At 44.5% G+C, this 20,121-nt stretch overlaps 1 protein-coding gene across 1 annotated transcript in view; it reads left to right on the plus strand.

The window, feature by feature from the left end:
- The window catches only part of LOC123751064 (protein slit-like), a 758,079-nt gene that overhangs the window by 623,504 nt on the left and 114,454 nt on the right, over positions 1-20,121 (plus strand). The window contains exon 7 of the mRNA XM_069308639.1: positions 2,237-2,472. Coding sequence (XP_069164740.1) covers positions 2,237-2,472 — 236 coding nt within the window. The remainder of the gene's footprint in view (positions 1-2,236; positions 2,473-20,121) is intronic.

Below are 20,121 nucleotides of genomic sequence, written 5' to 3' on the forward strand. Positions count from 1 at the left end.
TTGTTATTACAAAAACTTATATAAAGCCACCAGCAGATGAGATACAATGGAATTAGTTACACATTCGGCGATCACTGGCAACCCCGCGAGTGGCAGTTGAAGCCTCATGTTTCAAAAAAAATTGTGTACAGATATTTTGTGGTAATGAGGCTATGGGGAACTTCACGTCACTCTATACACCAATGTCGTGTGGAATATACATTGTCCCAACTCAATGTTCATAGATCAAGTGAATATCCACTCTCTGAAACATTATATATCCTCCATGGAGGAAATATAGGAGTGGAGTGGAGCCGGTCGGCCGAGCGGACAGCACGCTGGACTTATGATCCTGTGGTCCTGGGTTCGATCCCAGGCGCCGGCGAGAAACATTGGGCAGAGTTTCTTTCAATCTATGCCCCTGTTACCTAGCAGTAAAATAGGTACCTGGGTGTTAGTCAGCTGTCACGGGCTGCTTCCTGGGGGTGGAGGCCTGGTCGAGGACCGGGCCGCGGGGACACTAAAGCCCCGAAATCATCTCAAGATAACCTCTCTCCTTCACATACGTTAAACCATACATTATCATGAATCTTTTTCTGTTTATTTACATTTTCTTGTGAACATGAGCACAAGAAATGTATTTTTTGCATCATACACCAAAACTCCGGTGATCCAGGATCAGATCCACACACACACACACACACACACACACACACACACACACACACACACACACACACACACACACACACACACACACACACACACACACACACACACACACATATATCTTACATATAACTAACAGATACCTACACAAAAATCACAATACTATTTTGGTGTCAGAAAGTTCGCCGGGAATATGATTACGGTTTGATTAGCTGTTGCGAACACTTACTAGAATATACACTATCTTGAGGTTATCTTGAGATGATTTCGGGGCTTTTAGTGTCCCCGCGGCCCGGTCCTCGACCAGGCCTCCACCCCCAGGAAGCAGCCCGTGACAGCTGACTAACACCCAGGTACCTATTTTACTGCTAGGTAACAGGGGCATAGGGTGAAAGAAACTCTACCCATTGTTTCTCGCCGGCGCCTGGGATCGAACCCAGGACCACAGGATCACAAGTCCAGTGTGCTGTCCGCTCGGCCGGATGGCTCCCCTCTACAACAGAAAATAAAGTTATCCGTGTAGTATAGACTAAATATTTTGTTTATAAGACAACAAGCGCTTGGAAAAGATTGTTGTGGGAGATGAAGGATTGTGGGAGATGAAGGATTGTGGGAGATGAAGGAGCGTGTTTGGCAATCATGGTAAATATTGGTTGAAAAATAACTTTGTTGATTTATGGATCAAATTATCGGGGTAACATGAAAGACGTGGGGGGGGGGGGGATAGCTGGGTTGTTTCAAGCGTAGGTTAGACATGCAGAGGATGAGTCACAGTAACGCGGCTGAAGATATGATGACATGTCAGGAGATGATACGTGATATGTCATCAGGTATCATATATGATACCTACCTCCTGATACCTGGAGATGAGGTGACGACGACAACGACGTTTCGGTCCGTCCTGGATCATTCTCAAGTCGATTGTGATAATGTTGACAAATGATTTGATAATGGTTTAGGAGGGAGCGAAACGTCGTCGTCTTCAGGTGTGTGGTCTGGTCATCATAGATTAGATATATATGTAAACGTGTGTTTGTGTGGGTATCCCGTCAAACACACACCGAAACTACGACGTTGGTACAACGTTCGAGCAAGTTTTAACACCTAACCAGTTACAACAACCAATATAGCAAGTTGTAACAACGTTCTAATACGTCATAAACACGTTAAGCCAAGATGTAACAACTTTATTACAAGTTGAAATAAGCGGAAAATAGAGACAGTTTCGGTTTGTGTTTCCAGGGATATAGGAGCCGCCTCTCTAGTCCCAATACCCCTTCTGCAGTTGAATTAATTTACGCGTTTTTGTATTCAACAGGACCTTATACGTTCTTGTATTCAACAGGACCTTATACGTTCTTGTATTCAACAGGACCTTATACGTTCTTGTATTCAACAGGACCTTATACGTTCTTGTATTCAACAGGACCTTATACGTTCTTGTATTCAACAGGACCTTATACGTTCTTGTATTCAACAGGACCTTATACGTTCTTGTATTCAACAGGACCTTATACGTTCTTGTATTCAACAGGACCTTATACGTTCTTGTATTCAACAGGACCTTATACGTTCTTGTATTCAACAGGACCTTGAACAACAACAACCTGACGACGCTGCCCCGGGAGCTGTTTGAACGTATGAACGCTCTCAGGAGCGTCCGTCTGGCGGACAACCCGTTCATCTGTGACTGCCGCCTGTCGTGGCTGGGTCGCTGGCTGCGACGACACCCTACCCTCGCCCTCTTCACCAAGTGCCACGCTCCCCAGACGCTCAGGGGGAAGGAGGTCGCCGAGCTGCACGACTCCGACTTCAGGTGCCCAGGTCAGATCCCCCCCCCCCCCACGGCCTTGTAGGGACCATTGTCGCCCTTCAGTACCGTTATTTTCCTCGCCTCTCCGCCAGGCCTTGGCCCGCCTGTGTTTCCTCGCCTCTCCGCCAGGCCTTGGCCCGCCTGTGTTCCCCACACTAGCTGCACCTTCCTTCTCGTTACTGTTGTGTCTTTTATGCTTCATATTCTATTAATTTAAATCGTGATCAATGTAACATTTCTCCTGTTGGCTACATATGTAGGGAGAATATTAATATATGACTGTGCTTCCATGTAGCGTAGAGGGGACAAAGGTCTTTTGGTGTGGGTGGAAGTGAATTGAAATTGAAATAAGTTTATTGAGGTAAAATACACACAAAGGGATGAGGTAGCTCAAGCTATTCTCACCCCGTTCAGTACATCGTGTTAATACATACATAGACACACATCACAAGCAATAAACGTATTACCGAACATTCTGAGAGATAAACATATACATTTCCTATGGAAGGGGATGGGGAGGGAGGGGGAGGGAGGGGGAAGCGTAGCCTCATGAAAATGTCAGCCTGAAAAACGTTAATGTAAGTTGGCAATATACTTCTACATGGTCTACTGACTTGGGAGTGTTTTAGGGGCTGTCAGTTTGGTTCATATCTTCCTGCCATTGTCCTCGGGCGCTGGGACTAGTTATGGTGATTCCTTACTGATTGCCCGTCAATATACCGCCCGAAATGGCTTTGCGTAATAGTGGCTTTAGGCATAGTATGTCCTAGCTCTATCTACAAATCCATCAAAATCTGTATCACCCCTTGTATGTATGTACTTTACCTAAATAAACATTTGAATTTGAATTTAAACTGATGGCCGTTTACGAACATCACGTCACTCCGACAGTGGCGCCGCTGCTCAGCTGGTTGAAGAGCCAATCCTCTCCAATACTACATCTCATTTTGACATCATAATCCCCCCAACGGAGAGTATATGATGAACTATAAATCATGGCAGCTCACAACCCATTCACGTTTTCCACATGTGGGTCGTCGGCTAGGTTAGGTTCGGGTGTTTTCGTGAATAGTTTGTTACAGTCGGTTGTGACAACTCGAGGGAACACTATACACGCTTCTATAAGAAAACATGAATTACCAGATAGGCAGTTTGGGTTGTGACATTCTATACTGATTCTTGACTTATGTGTTCTGGCCGATATTTGGGTCAGTCGAATATTTATTACTACCGGGAATGCTCTTTTACCAGTCCCCGTGGCGAAATGGTAACACACACGCTTGGCGTTTCGCAAGCGCTTTGTCCTGGGTTCGTATCCTGGCCCGGGGAGGATTGACTGGGCGCTAACCCTTAACTGTAGCCTCTGTTCACCCAACAGTAAAATGGGTACCTGGTTGTTAAACGATTTGGCGGGTCGTATTCCGGGGAAAATAAGGATTAAGGACTTACCCGAAGCGCAACGGGTGCTAGTATATATATATATATATATATATATATATATATATATATATATATATATATATATATATATATATATGTCGTACCTAGTAGCCAGAACGCACTTCTCAGCCTACTATGCAAGGCCCGATTTGCCTAACAGGATTTTCACACAATCCCCCCCCCCTCCCCCCACCCCCATGCACGCTGGCTGTCAGCTAGGCCTTGTTCTATCACTAACGACTGTTGTTTGAACCACAACGCTGTAAATGCTTCACCCACGTACTACAAATACAAATAATCGCCAACAGAACCTAAACACCTAACCTAACCAATGCCTAAAATATACACATTATGCTAATATAGAATAATATTAATTTATATTTGAGAAAATTCATATTTTGAATGAATATTAAAACTGCTAAATGAATCTTTGGGGTCGAGCGCTGGACGGAATGGACTTGGTCTTAGGACGTGTTGCGTCACGCCCAAGAGCAAGAAAAGGCATTATATGGGTTGGCTGAGAGTTGGCACTACACTCTCTCAGGTCGTTCCATTAAGATAGTTTAGAGGGTGTTGATAAGGAGTAGTGTGGTGCCGCCACAACGACTCCCGCTACTCTCTGTGGCGCTGGTATCGCCCCCCCCCCCTTTACCGCACCCGCGGCAGATAGTGACCCCCTTGTGGCAGGCCTGCCGCAGCCGCCAGGGGGGAGGGGAGATCTGCCGCAGCTGCCAGTGGGGGGGGGGAGATCTGCCACAGCTGTCAGGGGAGGGGGGGAGATCTGCCACAGCTGTCAGGGGAGGGGGGGAGATCTGCCACAGCTGTCAGGGGAGGGGGAGGAGATCTGCCACAGCTGTCAGGGGAGGGGGGGAGATCTGCCACAGCTGTCAGGGGAGGGGGGAGATCTGCCACAGCTGTCAGGGGAGGGGGGAGATCTGCCACAGCTGTCAGGGGAGGGGGGGGAGATCTGCCACAGCTGTCAGGGGGGGGAGGGGCAAGACCTGCCGTGTTGACCAGACACCAAACAAAGGCACCTTGCAACATTGCAAGAGAGAGAGAGGGAGAGAGAGAGACAGACAGACAGACACAGACAGAGACACGAGAGAGAGAGAGACAGAGAGAGACAGACTAAATCAGAAAACAATCAAATAAGATTACCTTCTGGCTCTGACGAAGCCGTCTTCCTGATAAGACTGTAGGCACACTTAAGGAACCCAGCTGTAACGAGCGGAGGAGAAGAAGGGACCTAACTATGTCATTGCGTCGTAAGGACAGAGACTCTAGCGAAGGTCAGACACCTTTCGCAACATTAATAGCCGCGTAACCGCTAATTTGTTCCTAACTCAAATATTCGAAAACTGAGAAAACCGTTAACGGTCAAGTTGGTACGATTTTTGTTTTTTTAAATTTTTAAATGTTCGTTAAAGTCGGTTGGAGCCATGTGGAGGATTCGAACCTGCACTCTGGGGACTGCCAAGCATATGGCTAAACTGGGTCATGCTTTTAACGAGTGCTGGAACCTATGTTATAATTTACAACATAATTAGAGGAAAGGAAATATCAGGGGAAAGCGCCAAGCCATGACGACTATATAGCACTGGGAAGGGGGGTGAGGATAAGGATTTGGGATGGGACGGGGGGAGGGGGAATGGTGCCCAAAGACCGTCGGGGATTGAACGCCGACCTGCATGAAGCGAGACCGTCGCTCTACCGTCTAGACCAAGTGGTCAGAGGGAGTCGAAGATAGTCTATTAGTTGTAAAAACACCCGCCAGGCGGAGATAGAGGTGGACCTCGAATTGTTGCTAATTCCTACCTGCAGTTCTGTGAGGGTTTTTGGTCTGTGATGACCTTATCTGATACTGCATAAGCTTCCATTGTGTTGAAGCGAGGCAGCAATATATATATATATATATATATATATATATATATATATATATATATATATATATATATATATATACTATTAAATATGACCGAAAAAGTAAGATTAATAATTCTAACACGAATTTTCTCAATCTTTCGTACATTACGCTTCACTGTTGGAGGTAAATCAAAAATCACTTCTCCAAAATTCATTTTTATTTCTAGTCTGACGCGACACGGGCGCGTTTCGTAAAACTTATTACATTTTCAAAGACTTCACAAATACACAACTGATTAGAACTTACGTATCTCTGATTTTATATCTACATTTGAGTGAGGTGGGAGGGGTGATGTGGCATTAACACAAGACAGACCAAGAGGGGATATTAATAGGGTATTAAAAGTATCAACACAAGACAGAACAGAAACAATGGGTATTGAATAGAAGTGTTTGTAGAAAGCCTATTGGTCCATATTTCTTGATGCTTCTATATTGGAGCGGAGTCTTGAGGTGGGTAGAATATAGTTGTGCAATAATTGGCTGTTGATTGCTGGTGTTGACTTCTTGATGTGTAGTGCCTCGCAAACGTCAAGCCGCCTGCTATCGCTGTATATATATGTATATATATATGTATATATATACATATATATATATATATATATATATATATATATATATATATATATATATATATATATATATATGTCGTACCTAGTAGCCAGAACGCACTTCTCAGCCTACTATGCAAGGCCCAATTTACCTAATAAGCCAAGTTTTCATGAATTAATTGTTTTTCGACTACCTAACCTAACCTAACCTAACTTTTTCGGCTACCTAACCTAACCTAACCTATAAAGATAGGTTAGGTAGGGTTGGTTAGGTTCGGTCATATATCTTACGTTAATTTTAACTCCAATAAAAAAAATTAACCTCATACATAATGAAATGGGTAGCTTTATCATTTCATAAGAAAAAAATTAGAGAAAATATATTAGTTCAGGAAAACTTGGCTTATTAGGCAAATCGGGCCTTGCATAGTAGGCCGAGAAGTGCATTCTGGCTACTAGGTACGACATATATATATATATATATATATATATATATATATATATATATATATATATATATATATATATATATATATGTGTGTGTGTGTGTGTGTGTGTGTAATTGCAGGGACCCATAGCCTAGGAGAAGGAAATACAGAGCATTCGGATAAAAACCTGTCGTTTGATTCTAAATGTGGCATGAGAATTTGCATCTCCTCCCACCCCCTTTTTTTAATTACCACTATTATTAGTACGCACTTTATTATACAAGGTTACACAGTTACTTAACTGAATGGTTACAAAAAGTGAGCATTAAGAGGAAATAAATGGAAGTTTTGTTTCTTAGAGGCTGTAGATGTCTTCAAACTCCTCCGACGCCGCAGCGGGCATTCCCCCTCTGGATCGTCACACTGAGGCGCTGGAAAAGGAAACTGGCCGTCCTAGGGTCATCTTAAGTGGCCACGATAGTAACGACAGCTACGAAGTGTGTTATTGTACATTTGATTATGGCGCCTCTCGGTAATCTCACAGCCAATGGGATTATGTCTTCAGTTATGTCGCAGCTAATTTGCATATTGGCTCTTAGTAATTTCACAGCTAATTTGATTATGTCTTCTCAATAAGAGTACAGCTAATTTTCTTGCAATATCCCAGACAATTTGGCAGAAAAATCAAAGACAGTTTGGCTTTATCTTCCCTTTGCAATACCATAGATAATGTGCCTCGACGTGCAATGAATATATATTTACATATAATTATCTGCAGTGTTATGGGGGATGTTCTCACGTGAACTTTGTGTTAATGAACAACTTGTAGTTACGATATGTTACGATATCCTAGTTACGATTTTCTTTTAAAATAGAAGATAATGGGAAGTATAATGGAACTATACCTTAGAATATAACACAATACTATATATAATATAGTATTATATATATATATATATATATATATATATATATATATATATATATATATATATATATATATATATATAATACAATACAATACCACTTAGAACACAATAGAGTAACTACCACAAAACAAATGATAGATAAAATAATATCTATATAAAATAGATATTAGGCTCGATAAAGGCTCCGATAAAGACTCGAACTCGAAAACAGAGGCTCGATAAAACGAAAGTTTTACACAAGAAATTTTAAGCCACTAACGTCTTCCACTTGTTCCTTAAACTGGAAAATACCTTCATACTAACACCCAAATTTAAAACTGGGAGAATTGGCAACTGACACAAACACACACATACAGAACAAACACAGTAGTCATCAATCTACTCAAACATCTAAACTATTGGACACGCCTGAAATTCCTTTGATTGCAATCCCTAAAGCACAGGACAGACGTTTGTCACAATGGAATACACCTGGAAGAGCCATATATATGTATATTTGAGTGTAGTAGCCTATAGTCCAGAAGCACATGAGCCTAGTAGCCTATAGTCCACAAGCACATGAGCCCTAGTAGTCTATAGCCTAGTGACCACAAGCACATGAGCCTAGTAGCCTATAGTCTAGTGACCCCCAAGCACATGAGCCTAGTAGCCTATAGCCTAGTGACTATAACACCTATATGAAACCACAAAGAGCTCCCTGCTACCTACTCGACACTCTCTCTGGGGTTAAATGTTTATTGGGCATCGACCACCTTCCAGAACTCACTGCTCATTAGCTGTAATAACTGTCGCCCAGCACCCTGGAATGACCTCGTAAATTTGGGTTGAGTTATGGTTGTTCCTTTACATTTAATTGAATATTAGGCAAGGTCACGTGTGATTGTGTCTGACTTCAGTGTATTATAGGCACGTCACGATTATATATATATATATATATATATATATATATATATATATATATATATATATATATATATATATATATATATATATTGCTTTGTTGTGCTTAGATATTTAAAGGTTACAGGATGTACATTAGTTAATACAACTAGTGTTTAAAGGTTATGGATCACTTGGAGCTCCACCCATTCAGGACAGGAACGGAGGAAGCAGCAGGCGTTTCCCCTCTGGATCGCCACACTGAGGCGCTGAAACAGGAAATTGGCAGCTCTTGGGTCTCTGGTGATGTTAATGAGCCTGGAACCTAATTCTTTGAGAAATTCTAAAGCACTCCTACCCCAGCGGTCGAGCGTCTTAGATTCTATGGGGACAAAGGTGTATTGTCCTTCCAATCGTCTGGACTTGACTGAAATTGCTATTTCTCTGTGGTTGGCCTGCTTGATCAGCACCGAAGTGTATGTAGGTGTCAGCCAGGGTGGATACACATGTGTAGTCCCACGCCAGCTGTCTTCCCCTCTTCCAGGAGTATATTGTGATGCCATCAGGACGAAGTGCGGGGTCATCCGGGTTTTGGTACCCTAGGATTCGAGGTTCTCTCTCTGCTGGGCACTGAGCCGAGGCAAGGCTCCTCTTGATGATGTCATTGACCTCGTTGTGTCTTGCATGCCAGTCCTTGGCTCTTCTGCAGTGCAACCCATGCAGTCCATATTGGTCTGCTTCCACCCTGTTTCAAATACACTTGTATTCAGTGTGAATTGGGGCACCAAGGCGGAGGGCCACTGCTACACGAAGGGATTTTGGATTTCGAAACGTGGCTGTTGCCGACATGGGTACTGCTAGGAGGAAGTCCCCCGCATGGGGGGCACGCACTGCTCTGAGGTGAGCTTCCTCCTTGTCTAATGTTGCAGCGCTGAGCATGGCATCAGTTTTTTTGTCCACTAGTGGACCATCACCACTAGTGGATGTTGAAAGATGGAGAACACCTCAGAAAGTAAGCCAACTTAGGGAGAGACAGGCATCTTGTGAGGAGGAAGAGATCATCATGGGCATCAATCTTGTCAATCCTGTCCAGCACTCTCCTTAGATCAGTGACTTTTGCAGCCAGGACCTCCTCGATTGCTTGTGGGCCAATGGGGGCCCCCAGGAGGGTGCAGTCACGTGGCTCGACAACGAGAATGTCTGGAAGAACATGTTTCATTTGGCCAGTGATGTCTGGGTTGCGGGAGACTATTTCACATTTAGATGCATTGAGAATGAGGCCCAAGGCTGCTCCCTGCTCCTGGATTTTCCTTATATCCTCCAAAATGGTATCCGGTGCTCCGGCGAGAGTGCCATCATCCAGGTACCAGATGTTTAGCTTGCTTGTCAGACTATCAGTGACCTCTTTGATAGCTAAGCAGAAAAGGAGGGGGGCTAAGGGATAACCTTGTTGGACTCCTTTACATGAGTCCATTTCATGCTCCACAAAGAGAAGCTTAGAGTCCCCACTGTAGCACGATCAGATGAATGGGTAAAGGGGACGGAAATGGTTGTATAGAGCCCTGAGGACAGCGTCTCTGCTGACTTGATTGAAGGCATTTTTAAAGTCAAGCTTTACCAGTGCCTCCTGGTCCGAGGGGTCAGCAATGTATGGATGTGTTCCAGCTTCACAGTCTAGGGGGATCCCGAACCCGAGCTGATTAGGTTTCACCAAGGAAGCAGCCATCATATATATATATATATATATATATATATATATATATATATATATATATATATATATATATATATATATATATATCAATGAACCTCGACTATGTACGAGCACTGGCAGGTGTTGAAGGGAAGCCTCGTCCACTAGAGGAGCCTGGCAGGTGTTGAAGGGAAGCCTCGTCCACTAGAGGAGCCTGACAGGTGTTGAAGGGAAGTCTCGTCCACTAGAGGAGCCTGGCAGGTGTTGAAGGGAAGCCTCGTCCACTAGAGGAGACTGGCAGGTGTTGAAGGGAAGCCTCGTCCACTAGAGAAACCTGGCAGGTGTTGAAGGGAAGCCTCGTCCACAAGAGGAGCCTGGCAGGTGTTGAAGGGAAGCCTCGTCCACTAGAGAAGCCTGGCAGGTGTTGAAGGGAAGCCTCGTCCACTAGAGGAGCCTGGCAGGTGTTGAAGGGAAGCCTCGTCCACTAGAGGAGCCTGGCAGGTGTTGAAGGGAAGCCTCGTCCACTAGAGGAGCCTGGCAAGTGTTGAAGGGAAGCCTCGTCCACTAGAGGAGCCTGGCAGGTGTTGAAGGGAAGCCTCGTCCACTAGAGGAGCCTGGCAGGTGTTGAAGGGAAGCCTCACCCACTAGAGGAGCCTGGCAGGTGTTGAAGGGAAGCTTCGTCTTTAAAGCTGACAGCTGACAGGAAACACGTGCAGTTGTTTATATACAGTGGGAGTAGGAGGGGGGGAGGGGGGGGGTTGCTTGCGGCCAGGGGGGGGGGGGCGCCGGGCTGACATCTGGTGGACATGTTTGTAAACTCCCGTGTCACAACTTAACTGCTCTTCATTTCCCAGCTGTGAATTAGCGTTCTGGCTGTATCTGTAGTTCTTGAAACTTGGCCAAAAATGTTTGTGTGTGTGTGTATGTGTACTCACCTATTTGTGCTTGCGGGGGTTGAGTTCTGGCTCTTTGGTCCCGCCTCTCAATCGTCAATCAACTGCTGTACAGGTTCCTGAGCCTACTGGGCTCTATCATATTTCATTTGAAACTGTGTATGGAGTCAGCCTCCACCACATCACTGCCTAATGCATTCCATTTGTCCACCACTCTGACACTAAAAACGTTCCTTCTAATATCTCTGTGGCTCATTTGGGCACTCAGTTTCCACCTGTGTCCCCTAGTGCGTGTGCCCCTTAAATGTACGTGTTAAATAGCCTGTCTTTGTCTACCCTATCAATTCCCTTGAGAATCTTGAATGTGGTGAGCATGTCCCCCCCCCCCTAAATCTTCTGTCTTCCAGCGACGTGAGGTTTAATTCCCGTAGTCTCTCCTCGTAGCTCATACCTCTCAGCTCGAGTGCTAGTCTGGTGGCAAACCTTTGAACCTTATCCATTTCAGTCTTATGCATGACTAGATATGGACTCCATGCTGGGGCTGCATACTCCAGGATTGGCCTGACATATGGGGCCTCGTAGCCTGGTGGATAGCGCGCAGGACTCGTAATTCTGTGGCGCGGGTTCGATTCCCGCACGAGGCAGAAACAAATGGGCAAAGTTTCTTTCACCCTGAATGCCCCTGTTACCTAGCAGTAAATAGGTACCTGGGAGTTAGTCAGCTGTCACGGGCTGCTTCCTGGGGGTGGAGGCCTGGTCGAGGACCGGGCCGCGGGGACACTAAAAAGCCCCGAAATCATCTCAAGATAACCTCAAGAAGATAACATATGTGGTATACAAAGTTCTGAATGATTCCTTACACAAGTTTCTAAATGCCGTTCTTATGTTGGCCAGCCTGACATATGCCGCTGATGTTATCCTCTTGATATGGGCTTCAGGGGACAGGTCTGGCGTGATGTCAACCCCCAGGTCATTCTCTCTCTCTCTCTCTGACTCTTGAAGTATTTCATCTCCCAGATGATACCGTGTATCTGGCCTCCTGCTCCCTACACCTATCTTCATTACATTACATTTGCTTGGGTTAAACTCTAACATTAGTACCAATGTTGTGTGTGTGTGTGCGCGCGCGCACGTTCATTTTCCCCTACAAGGAATTGTTCAAGAGTAAGCAAGAAACTGTTTATAGAATCTCAAGTTTGAGAAATGCCGTCAAGCCGTATTAAATGCATGTTTATTTGACAGCTGTAGTTCTCCCTGGAGGCCGTCAAACTTGCAGTCAAGTGTTGCCCGAGCTTCTCCAGTCTGTAGAAACGGGCAAGTACCTGCTTCCTGCATTCTGTGGCCCCACGGGCAAAGTTACATGGCTATGGAGAAAATAACATGACACAGAAAAGCTGAACAAATCCACAAGGGCCGTGACGAGGATTCGAACCTGCGTCTGGGATGCTCTCGGACGCAGGTTCGAATCCTCGTCACGGCCCTTGTGGATTTGTTCATTTGATGCATCACGCAATTTTGATTTCTGAGTGTAATAGAAAAGCTGGCTTACCGTTCTATAACCTATCAGATCGCCAGGATCGCTCTCTATGACTCAGTATATCTGATCAGTTCCCGGCAACTAGTTAAATTAACACAGTTTAATATACAATCAAATAAAAAAAACTTTAGTTCAGAAATGGTTGTACATTTATAAATGAGTTACACAAAAAATTATAGTACATTATATACACAGCTATTACACAGACTGTTATTACAGTCGTAATTATAGCATAACACATAATTAGAATTATATACTGAATAATCTAAATTTACTGTATGAATCCCGATATATATATATATATATATATATATATATATATATATATATATATATATATATATATATATATATATATATATATATATATGTCGTACCTAGTAGCCAGAACTCACTTCTCAGCCTACTGTGCATGGCCCGATTTGCCTAATAAGCCTAGTTTTCATGAATTAATGTTTTTTCGACAACCTAACCTACCTAACCTAACCTAACCTAACGTTTTTGGCAACCTAACCTAACCTAACCTATAAAGATAGGTTAGGTTAGGTTAGGTAGGGTTGGTTAGGTTCGGTCATATATCTACGTTAATTTTAACTCCAATAAAAAAAAAATTGACCTCATACATAATGAAATGGGTAGCTTTATCATTTCATAAGAAAAAAATTAGAGAAAATATATTAATTCAGTAAAACTTGGCTTATTAGGCAAATCGGGCCTTGCATAGTAGGCTGAGAAGTGCGTTCTGGCTACTAGGTACGACATATATATATATATATATATATATATATATATATATATATATATATATATATATAATTTAAATGATACTTTTATTTTCTTATTTATTTACATTTGGGTATTAAGAGAAGTGGTATAAACGTATAATTAATACATCAAAGTATCCAGTCATTTGAGAGAGCAACTGTAAACAGTTTACACAGCAAGTAATATACACTTCTTTGGTGTATACATACACTTGAGTTTACCTCAGTTCTGACTTATGTTTAAAGTGTGCATACTGGTTGGTTGATAAGTTGATGGTCCTGCATACTGGTATGCAAAGTGTGCATACTGGTTGGTTGATAAGTTGATGGTCCTGCATACTGGTATGCAAAGTGTGCATACTGGTTGGTTGATAAGTTGATGGTCCTTAAGTCCATACACCAAGACAAAGAAGCTCTATAGAGGCGAGGGAGTGGTATATATGGTATAGATATGTATTTACGAATATCTCTGGTATATGTTATCACCGAGTTTTCGTTTAGAACAGCGGTACGCTGTAGTCAAGTTATCCCTCCGGTCAAGTTATCCCGTGAAGTTATCACGTAAAGTTATCCCTCCGGTCAAATTATCCCGTCAAGTTATCCCTCCGGTCAAGTTATCCTGTCAAGTTATCCCTCCGGTCAAGTTATCCCGTCAAGTTTCATCTCCATCCGCTCATTCTGCTCATCATTTTGAACATTGTTCTCGTGTCCTCTTTGTCGATTCCGCTTTGAAACTTTAGATTTGAAACTTTGCCTTTCCTGTAACTCCTCCTCGCCCACATTCCTCCTCCTCCTCGTCCCTCCTATCCTTCCTCCATCCTAATCCCTCCTTCTCTCTCGTTCCTTAGATAAAGTGGATAGAGGTAGAGGCGTGTTGCTGTAATTATAGTGTTCAAGAGACTCCTCGTGCCGCTCCCGCCACCATCAAGGCTGCGACCGGGTCTTGAATCTCCCGCTTTCACAATAGATTAACCTTGCAGACGCCAGGAGAGTCATTCTGACGCCAGGAGAGTCATTCTGACGCCACGAGAGTCATTCTGACGCCAGGAGAGTCATTCGGACGCCAGGAGAGTCATTCTGACGCCAGGAGAGTCATTCGGACGCCAGGAGAGTCATTCGGACGCCAGGAGAGTCATTCGGACGCCAGGAGAGTCATTCGGACGCCAGGAGAGTCATTCGGACGCCAGGAGAGTCATTCGGACGCCAGGAGAGTCATTCTGACGCCAGGAGAGTCATTCGGACGCCAGGAGAGTCATTCGGACGCCAGGAGAGTCATTCGGACGCCAGATCCATTCCAAAAGCATAAACCGATTACCAAAACACCGTAAACCCGTTCCAAAACCACGAGACCCATTCGAAACTTCAAAGTTTTAAAGCAGAGAATCCTCTCCCGAGTTACAGAAGCCTCTTCGGAATTTTTTTTTTCAGAGGATGTAATCTTCACAGTAAAATATTTTCGGTTTTAAAATGTTTGATAATACTGAAGACTGCATCACACCACTGGGATATATATATATATATATATATATATATATATATATATATATATATATATATATATATATATATATATATATATATATATATATATAAAACCGTTATAAATAACGGAAATTTTGTCTCGGTCATTTGGCGAACCCTGGGAAGGTGTTACGAGGGTGGGGGGGGGGTGTTGACGGGGTGTTGACGGATGTGAGGGATGTTGAGGTGATGAGCAGGGAAGGGGGGGGGGCGGGGCGCTGACGGAGGTGTCGTAAATTGGTGGTTCAGGGTACAGGCGATGCCCCAGCCCACTGCGCCAATCACCAGCACCAGGGTTGGTGGTGATTGGCTGGGACACTGACCCCTAGACGTCAGTGTACCGGGCAACACACACCTGACTGGTCAGGTGTGTGTTGATGTAGTTGCTCAGGTGTGTACTCACCTAGTTGTGCTTGCGGGGGTTGAGCTCTGGCTCTTTGGTCCCCGCCTCTCAACTGTCAGTCAACTGGTGTACAGGTTCCTGAGCCTATTGGGCTCTTATCATATCTACACTTGAAACTGTGTATGGAGTCAGCCTCCACCACATCACTGCCTAATGCATTCCATTTGTTAACTACTCTGACACTGAAAAAGTTCTTTCTAATTTCTTTCTAAAAGTTCTAGGGAGTCGGTCGGCCGAGCGGACAGCACGCGGGACTTGTGATCCTGTGGTCCTGGGTTCGATCCCAGGCACCGGCGAGAAACAATGGGCAGAGTTTCTTTCACCCTATGCCCCTGTTACCTAGCAGTAAAATAGGTACCTGGGTGTTAGTCAGCTGTCACGGGCTGCTACCTGGGGGTGGAGGCCTGGTCGAGGACCGGGCCGCGGGGACACTAAAAGCCCCGAAATCATCTCAAGATAACCTCAAGATAATGTCTCTGTCGTTCATTTGGTTACTCAGTTTCCACCTGTGTCCCCTTGTTCGCGTACCACCCGTGTTAAACAGTATATCTTTATCTACCCTGTCATTTCCTCTGAGAATTTTGTAGGTAGTAATCATGTCTCCCTGAACTCTTCTGTCTTCCAGTGACGTGACGTTCAGTTCCAGTAATCTTTCCTCATAGTTCATTCCTCTCACATATGATGAACAACACGTGTGTGTGTGTGTGTGTGTGTGTGTGTGTGTGTGTGTGTGTGTGTGTGTGGTTTGCTGTCAGTCTGGCCCAAGTTTTGTTGACACATTCACAATCTGGCATATTTTTCCAACCAAAATTCTGGCTCAGTTCCGCGCAGAATATTAAATTGTTTTGCGAGGAATGGTTGGTGTCTTATATTCTGAAAATGCGGACTGTGAATATATCCAGATGAACCCGTTTTTTTTATTATTAAGGAGAACTTGAGCGAGCGGTCCACACCCAGAGGGGCTCAACAAGGGGCTCAAGCTCAACAAGCAGCTTGATCAGCTTAAGGAAGCGAAGCATTATCGCGCCTTCCTCACCGCTCTATAAGAGCTTAGCAAAATAAGGATTTCAGTATAGTGCTTCGCTATCCACTCCTTAAAAAAAAAATCTGTTTTTACCAACCAGAAGCCTAAAAAAAATACAAAGATATGAGACCAATCAACCTATTTACCCAGTCAAGGTCGATGCAAAGAACATGGTCAATATTTAGATGCATTAATCTTGGGCTAATACGCTGCATTTGTAACGCTTTGGTCGATTCCGTTAAAAAGGCGACCTGCTAGGTAAGAGGAAACCGTTGAAACCGTTGAAACCGTTAAAACCGTTGACGTTCAATGTTTTAAAACCCCGCCCGCGCGCGTGACGTCACCTTGTACGTAGCATCAATTTGGCTAACGAATTTTTTTTCTGTGGTAAAATCTATTTCACCCAACCCAACATAGCCTCACCCATCCCAGTTGGGCGAAGTGGGATGGGATGGGTGAACCTCACCCATCCCCAACCTCATTATAACATAATCCAGGCTAGAATAGCTACAGACAGCCCCCCGCTCCTGTGCCAGGTAAGTACACTACGGGCTCACCATAGCCCGTGCTACTTGCCCCGCTCCTGTGCCAGGTAAGTCCACTATGGGCTCACCATAGCCCGTGCTACTTGCCCCGCTCCTGTGCCAGGTAAGTACACTATGGGCTCACCATAGTCCGTGCTACTTGCCCCGCTCCTGTGCCAGGTAAGTTACGGGCTCACCATAGCCCGCGCTACTTGCCCCGCTCCTGTGCCAGGTAAGTTACGGGCTCACCATAGCCCGCGCTACTTGCCCCGCTCCTGTGCCAGGTAAGTTACGGGCTCACCATAGCCCGTGCTACTTGCCCCGCTCCTGTGCCAGGTAAGTTACGGGCTCACCATAGCCCGCGCTACTTGCCCCGCTCCTGTGCCAGGTAAGTTACGGGCTCACCATAGCCCGTGCTACTTGCCCCGCTCCTGTGCCAGGTAAGTACACTATGGGCTCACCATAGTCCGTGCTACTTGCCCCGCTCCTGTGCCAGGTAAGTACACTATGGGCTCACCATAGTCCGTGCTACTTGCCCCGCTCCTGTGCCAGGTAAGTTACGGGCTCACCATAGCCCGTGCTACTTGCCCCGCTCCTGTGCCAGGTAAGTTACGGGCTCACCATAGCCCGTGCTACTCGGAGCTTGTTCCGAGTAGCTGAATCTATAACAACAACAATAGTCTAGCTTTATTATTGGGTTGGAACCTCATCCTGGACGCCCCAGAGACCTGTTGTTGTTGGCTCCAGGAATCAATGTCCCCGCGGCCCGGTTTCTGACCAAGCCTTCTGGGTGGTGGTTTGATCACCCGACTCCGGAGCTGCTCGCAGTCTCCTGCACGAAATCATAGCTCTGTTGGTCAATATTTTCTCATTGCAAAAAAAAAGTTTCGTGTGTTTGGCCTGTTTGAGGTTATCTTGAGGTTATCTTGAGATCATTTCGGGGCTTTAGTGTCCCCGCGGCCCGGTCTTCGACCAGGCCTCCACCCCCAGGAAGCAGCCCGTGACAGCTGACTAACACCCAGGTACCTATTTTATTGCTAGGTAACAGAGGCATAGGGTGAAAGAAACTCTGCCCATTGTTTCTCGCCGGCGCCCGGGATCGAACCCGGGACCACAGGATCACAAGTCCAGTGTTATAGCTTATAGGTAAACAGAGGCGGGAAGGGAATTGTCAGGGGAAAGCGCCAAGCTGTTATGACTGTATAGCACTGGGAAGGGACTGGGATAAGGATTTGGGATGGGACGGCGGGGAAGAAATGGTGCCCAACCACTTTCTTGACGGTTGGGGATTGAACGCCGACTTGCAGGACGCGAGACCGTCGCTCTACCGTCCTGCACAAGTGATTGGGACAAAGACAGGGCGCAGGGGTTCGTATTCCTTGGGCCCCGTGTTCCTGTCGACCGGGACCCTTCCAACACACCAGAAACGTAAGTGCAGAAACATGGAAAGTCGTACTTACGACTGATACAAGTTACAGCGACGATTTTTTGACCAGACCACATACTAGAAGGTGAAGGGACGACGACGTTTCGGTCCGTCCTGGACCATTGTCAAGTCGATTGAGTCTTGATTCACAATCGACTTGCGAATGGTCCAGGACGGACCGAAACGTAGTCGTCCCTTCACCTTCTAGTGTGTGTGGTCTGGTCAACATTCTTCAGCCACGTTATTGTGACTCCTCGCCTTGTAACAGGGGGGGGGGGAGGTTGATCGTATACATGAAAGAGTGCAAAATACTTGCACTGTTACAGCCTGCTTACAGCGGCGAGTTCATACAGTTCCCGCCACGACCAACGACACTTGGGGGGGGACTCTGGTATTTTGCATATCCGTATTGGGGGGGGGGAGAGTTTTACCCCCTCTGACCGTTGATAAGATGACAGTAATTCCCCAGGTCTTGGCCAGCATCTTGGCCAACGCTCGTCACCATTCGCGGCAAAAACACACTCATGTTGGGCTCCGGGCATTTTTGTGTATTTATTTTGTCATTAAGTTGATCTATGTGATTAACAACATACAAATTAATTTGCAAAAGGCTTATTAACCCATATAAGGCAGTTTTTTTTTTCTTTTTTTTTAATATAACCAGAACTTTTATATATATATATATATATATATATATATATATATATATATATATATATATATATATATATATATATATGTCGTACCTAATAGCCAGAACGCACTTCTCAGCCTACTATTCAAGGCCCGATTTGCCTAATAAGCCAAGTTTTCATGAATTAATGTTTTTTCGTCTACCTAACCTAACCTAACCTAGCTTTTTTTGGCTAACTAACCTAACCTTACCTATAAATATAGGTTAGGTTAGGTTAGGTAGGGTTGGTTAGGTTCGGTCATATATCTACGTTAATTTTAACTCCAATAAAAAAAAATTGACCTCATACATAGAGAAAAGGGTAGCTTTATCATTTCATAAGAAAAAAATTATAGTAAATATATTAATTCAGGAAAACTTGGCTTATTAGGCAAATCGGGCCTTGAATAGTAGGCTGAGAAGTGAGTTCTGGCTACTAGGTACGACATATATATATATATATATATATATATATATATATATATATATATATATATATATATATATATATATATATATATATAAAAGCTGAGAGCTTTTCACTTTATTTTAATTTCACCTGCAGCACGCCCCACCAATCAGTTAACAACCTGGCACCCAATTACCGCTGAGTAAACAGGGGCGATCAGTTAAGAATTAAGCGCCCAGTCAATCCTCCATGGCCAGGACTCGAACCCAGACTCAAGATGGTGGAGGAGGCGAGTGTCTTACCACGGAGCCAGCTTGTTGTCTCCACGTCTTCAATATATGTATTTAACTTCGTGTAAATTATTAGATGGAATATATAATTAGAATAATCTTCCACATCTACTAAATTATATATTTGATATTGCTGCTCAGGGGTCAGATTCACGAAGCAGTTACGCAAGCACTTACGAGCCTGTACGTCTTTCCTCAATCTTTGACGGCTTTGTTTATATTTATTAAACAGTTTACAAGCATGAAAGCTTCCCATTCAACTGTTGTTATTGTTATAAACAGCCTCCTGGTGCTTCGGAGCTCATTAACTGTTTAATAATTGTAAACAAAGCCGCCAAAGATTGAGAAAAGAT

The sequence above is a fragment of the Procambarus clarkii genome, chromosome 63, assembly GCF_040958095.1.
Source record: "Procambarus clarkii isolate CNS0578487 chromosome 63, FALCON_Pclarkii_2.0, whole genome shotgun sequence".
Lineage (NCBI taxonomy): Eukaryota > Metazoa > Arthropoda > Malacostraca > Decapoda > Cambaridae > Procambarus > Procambarus clarkii.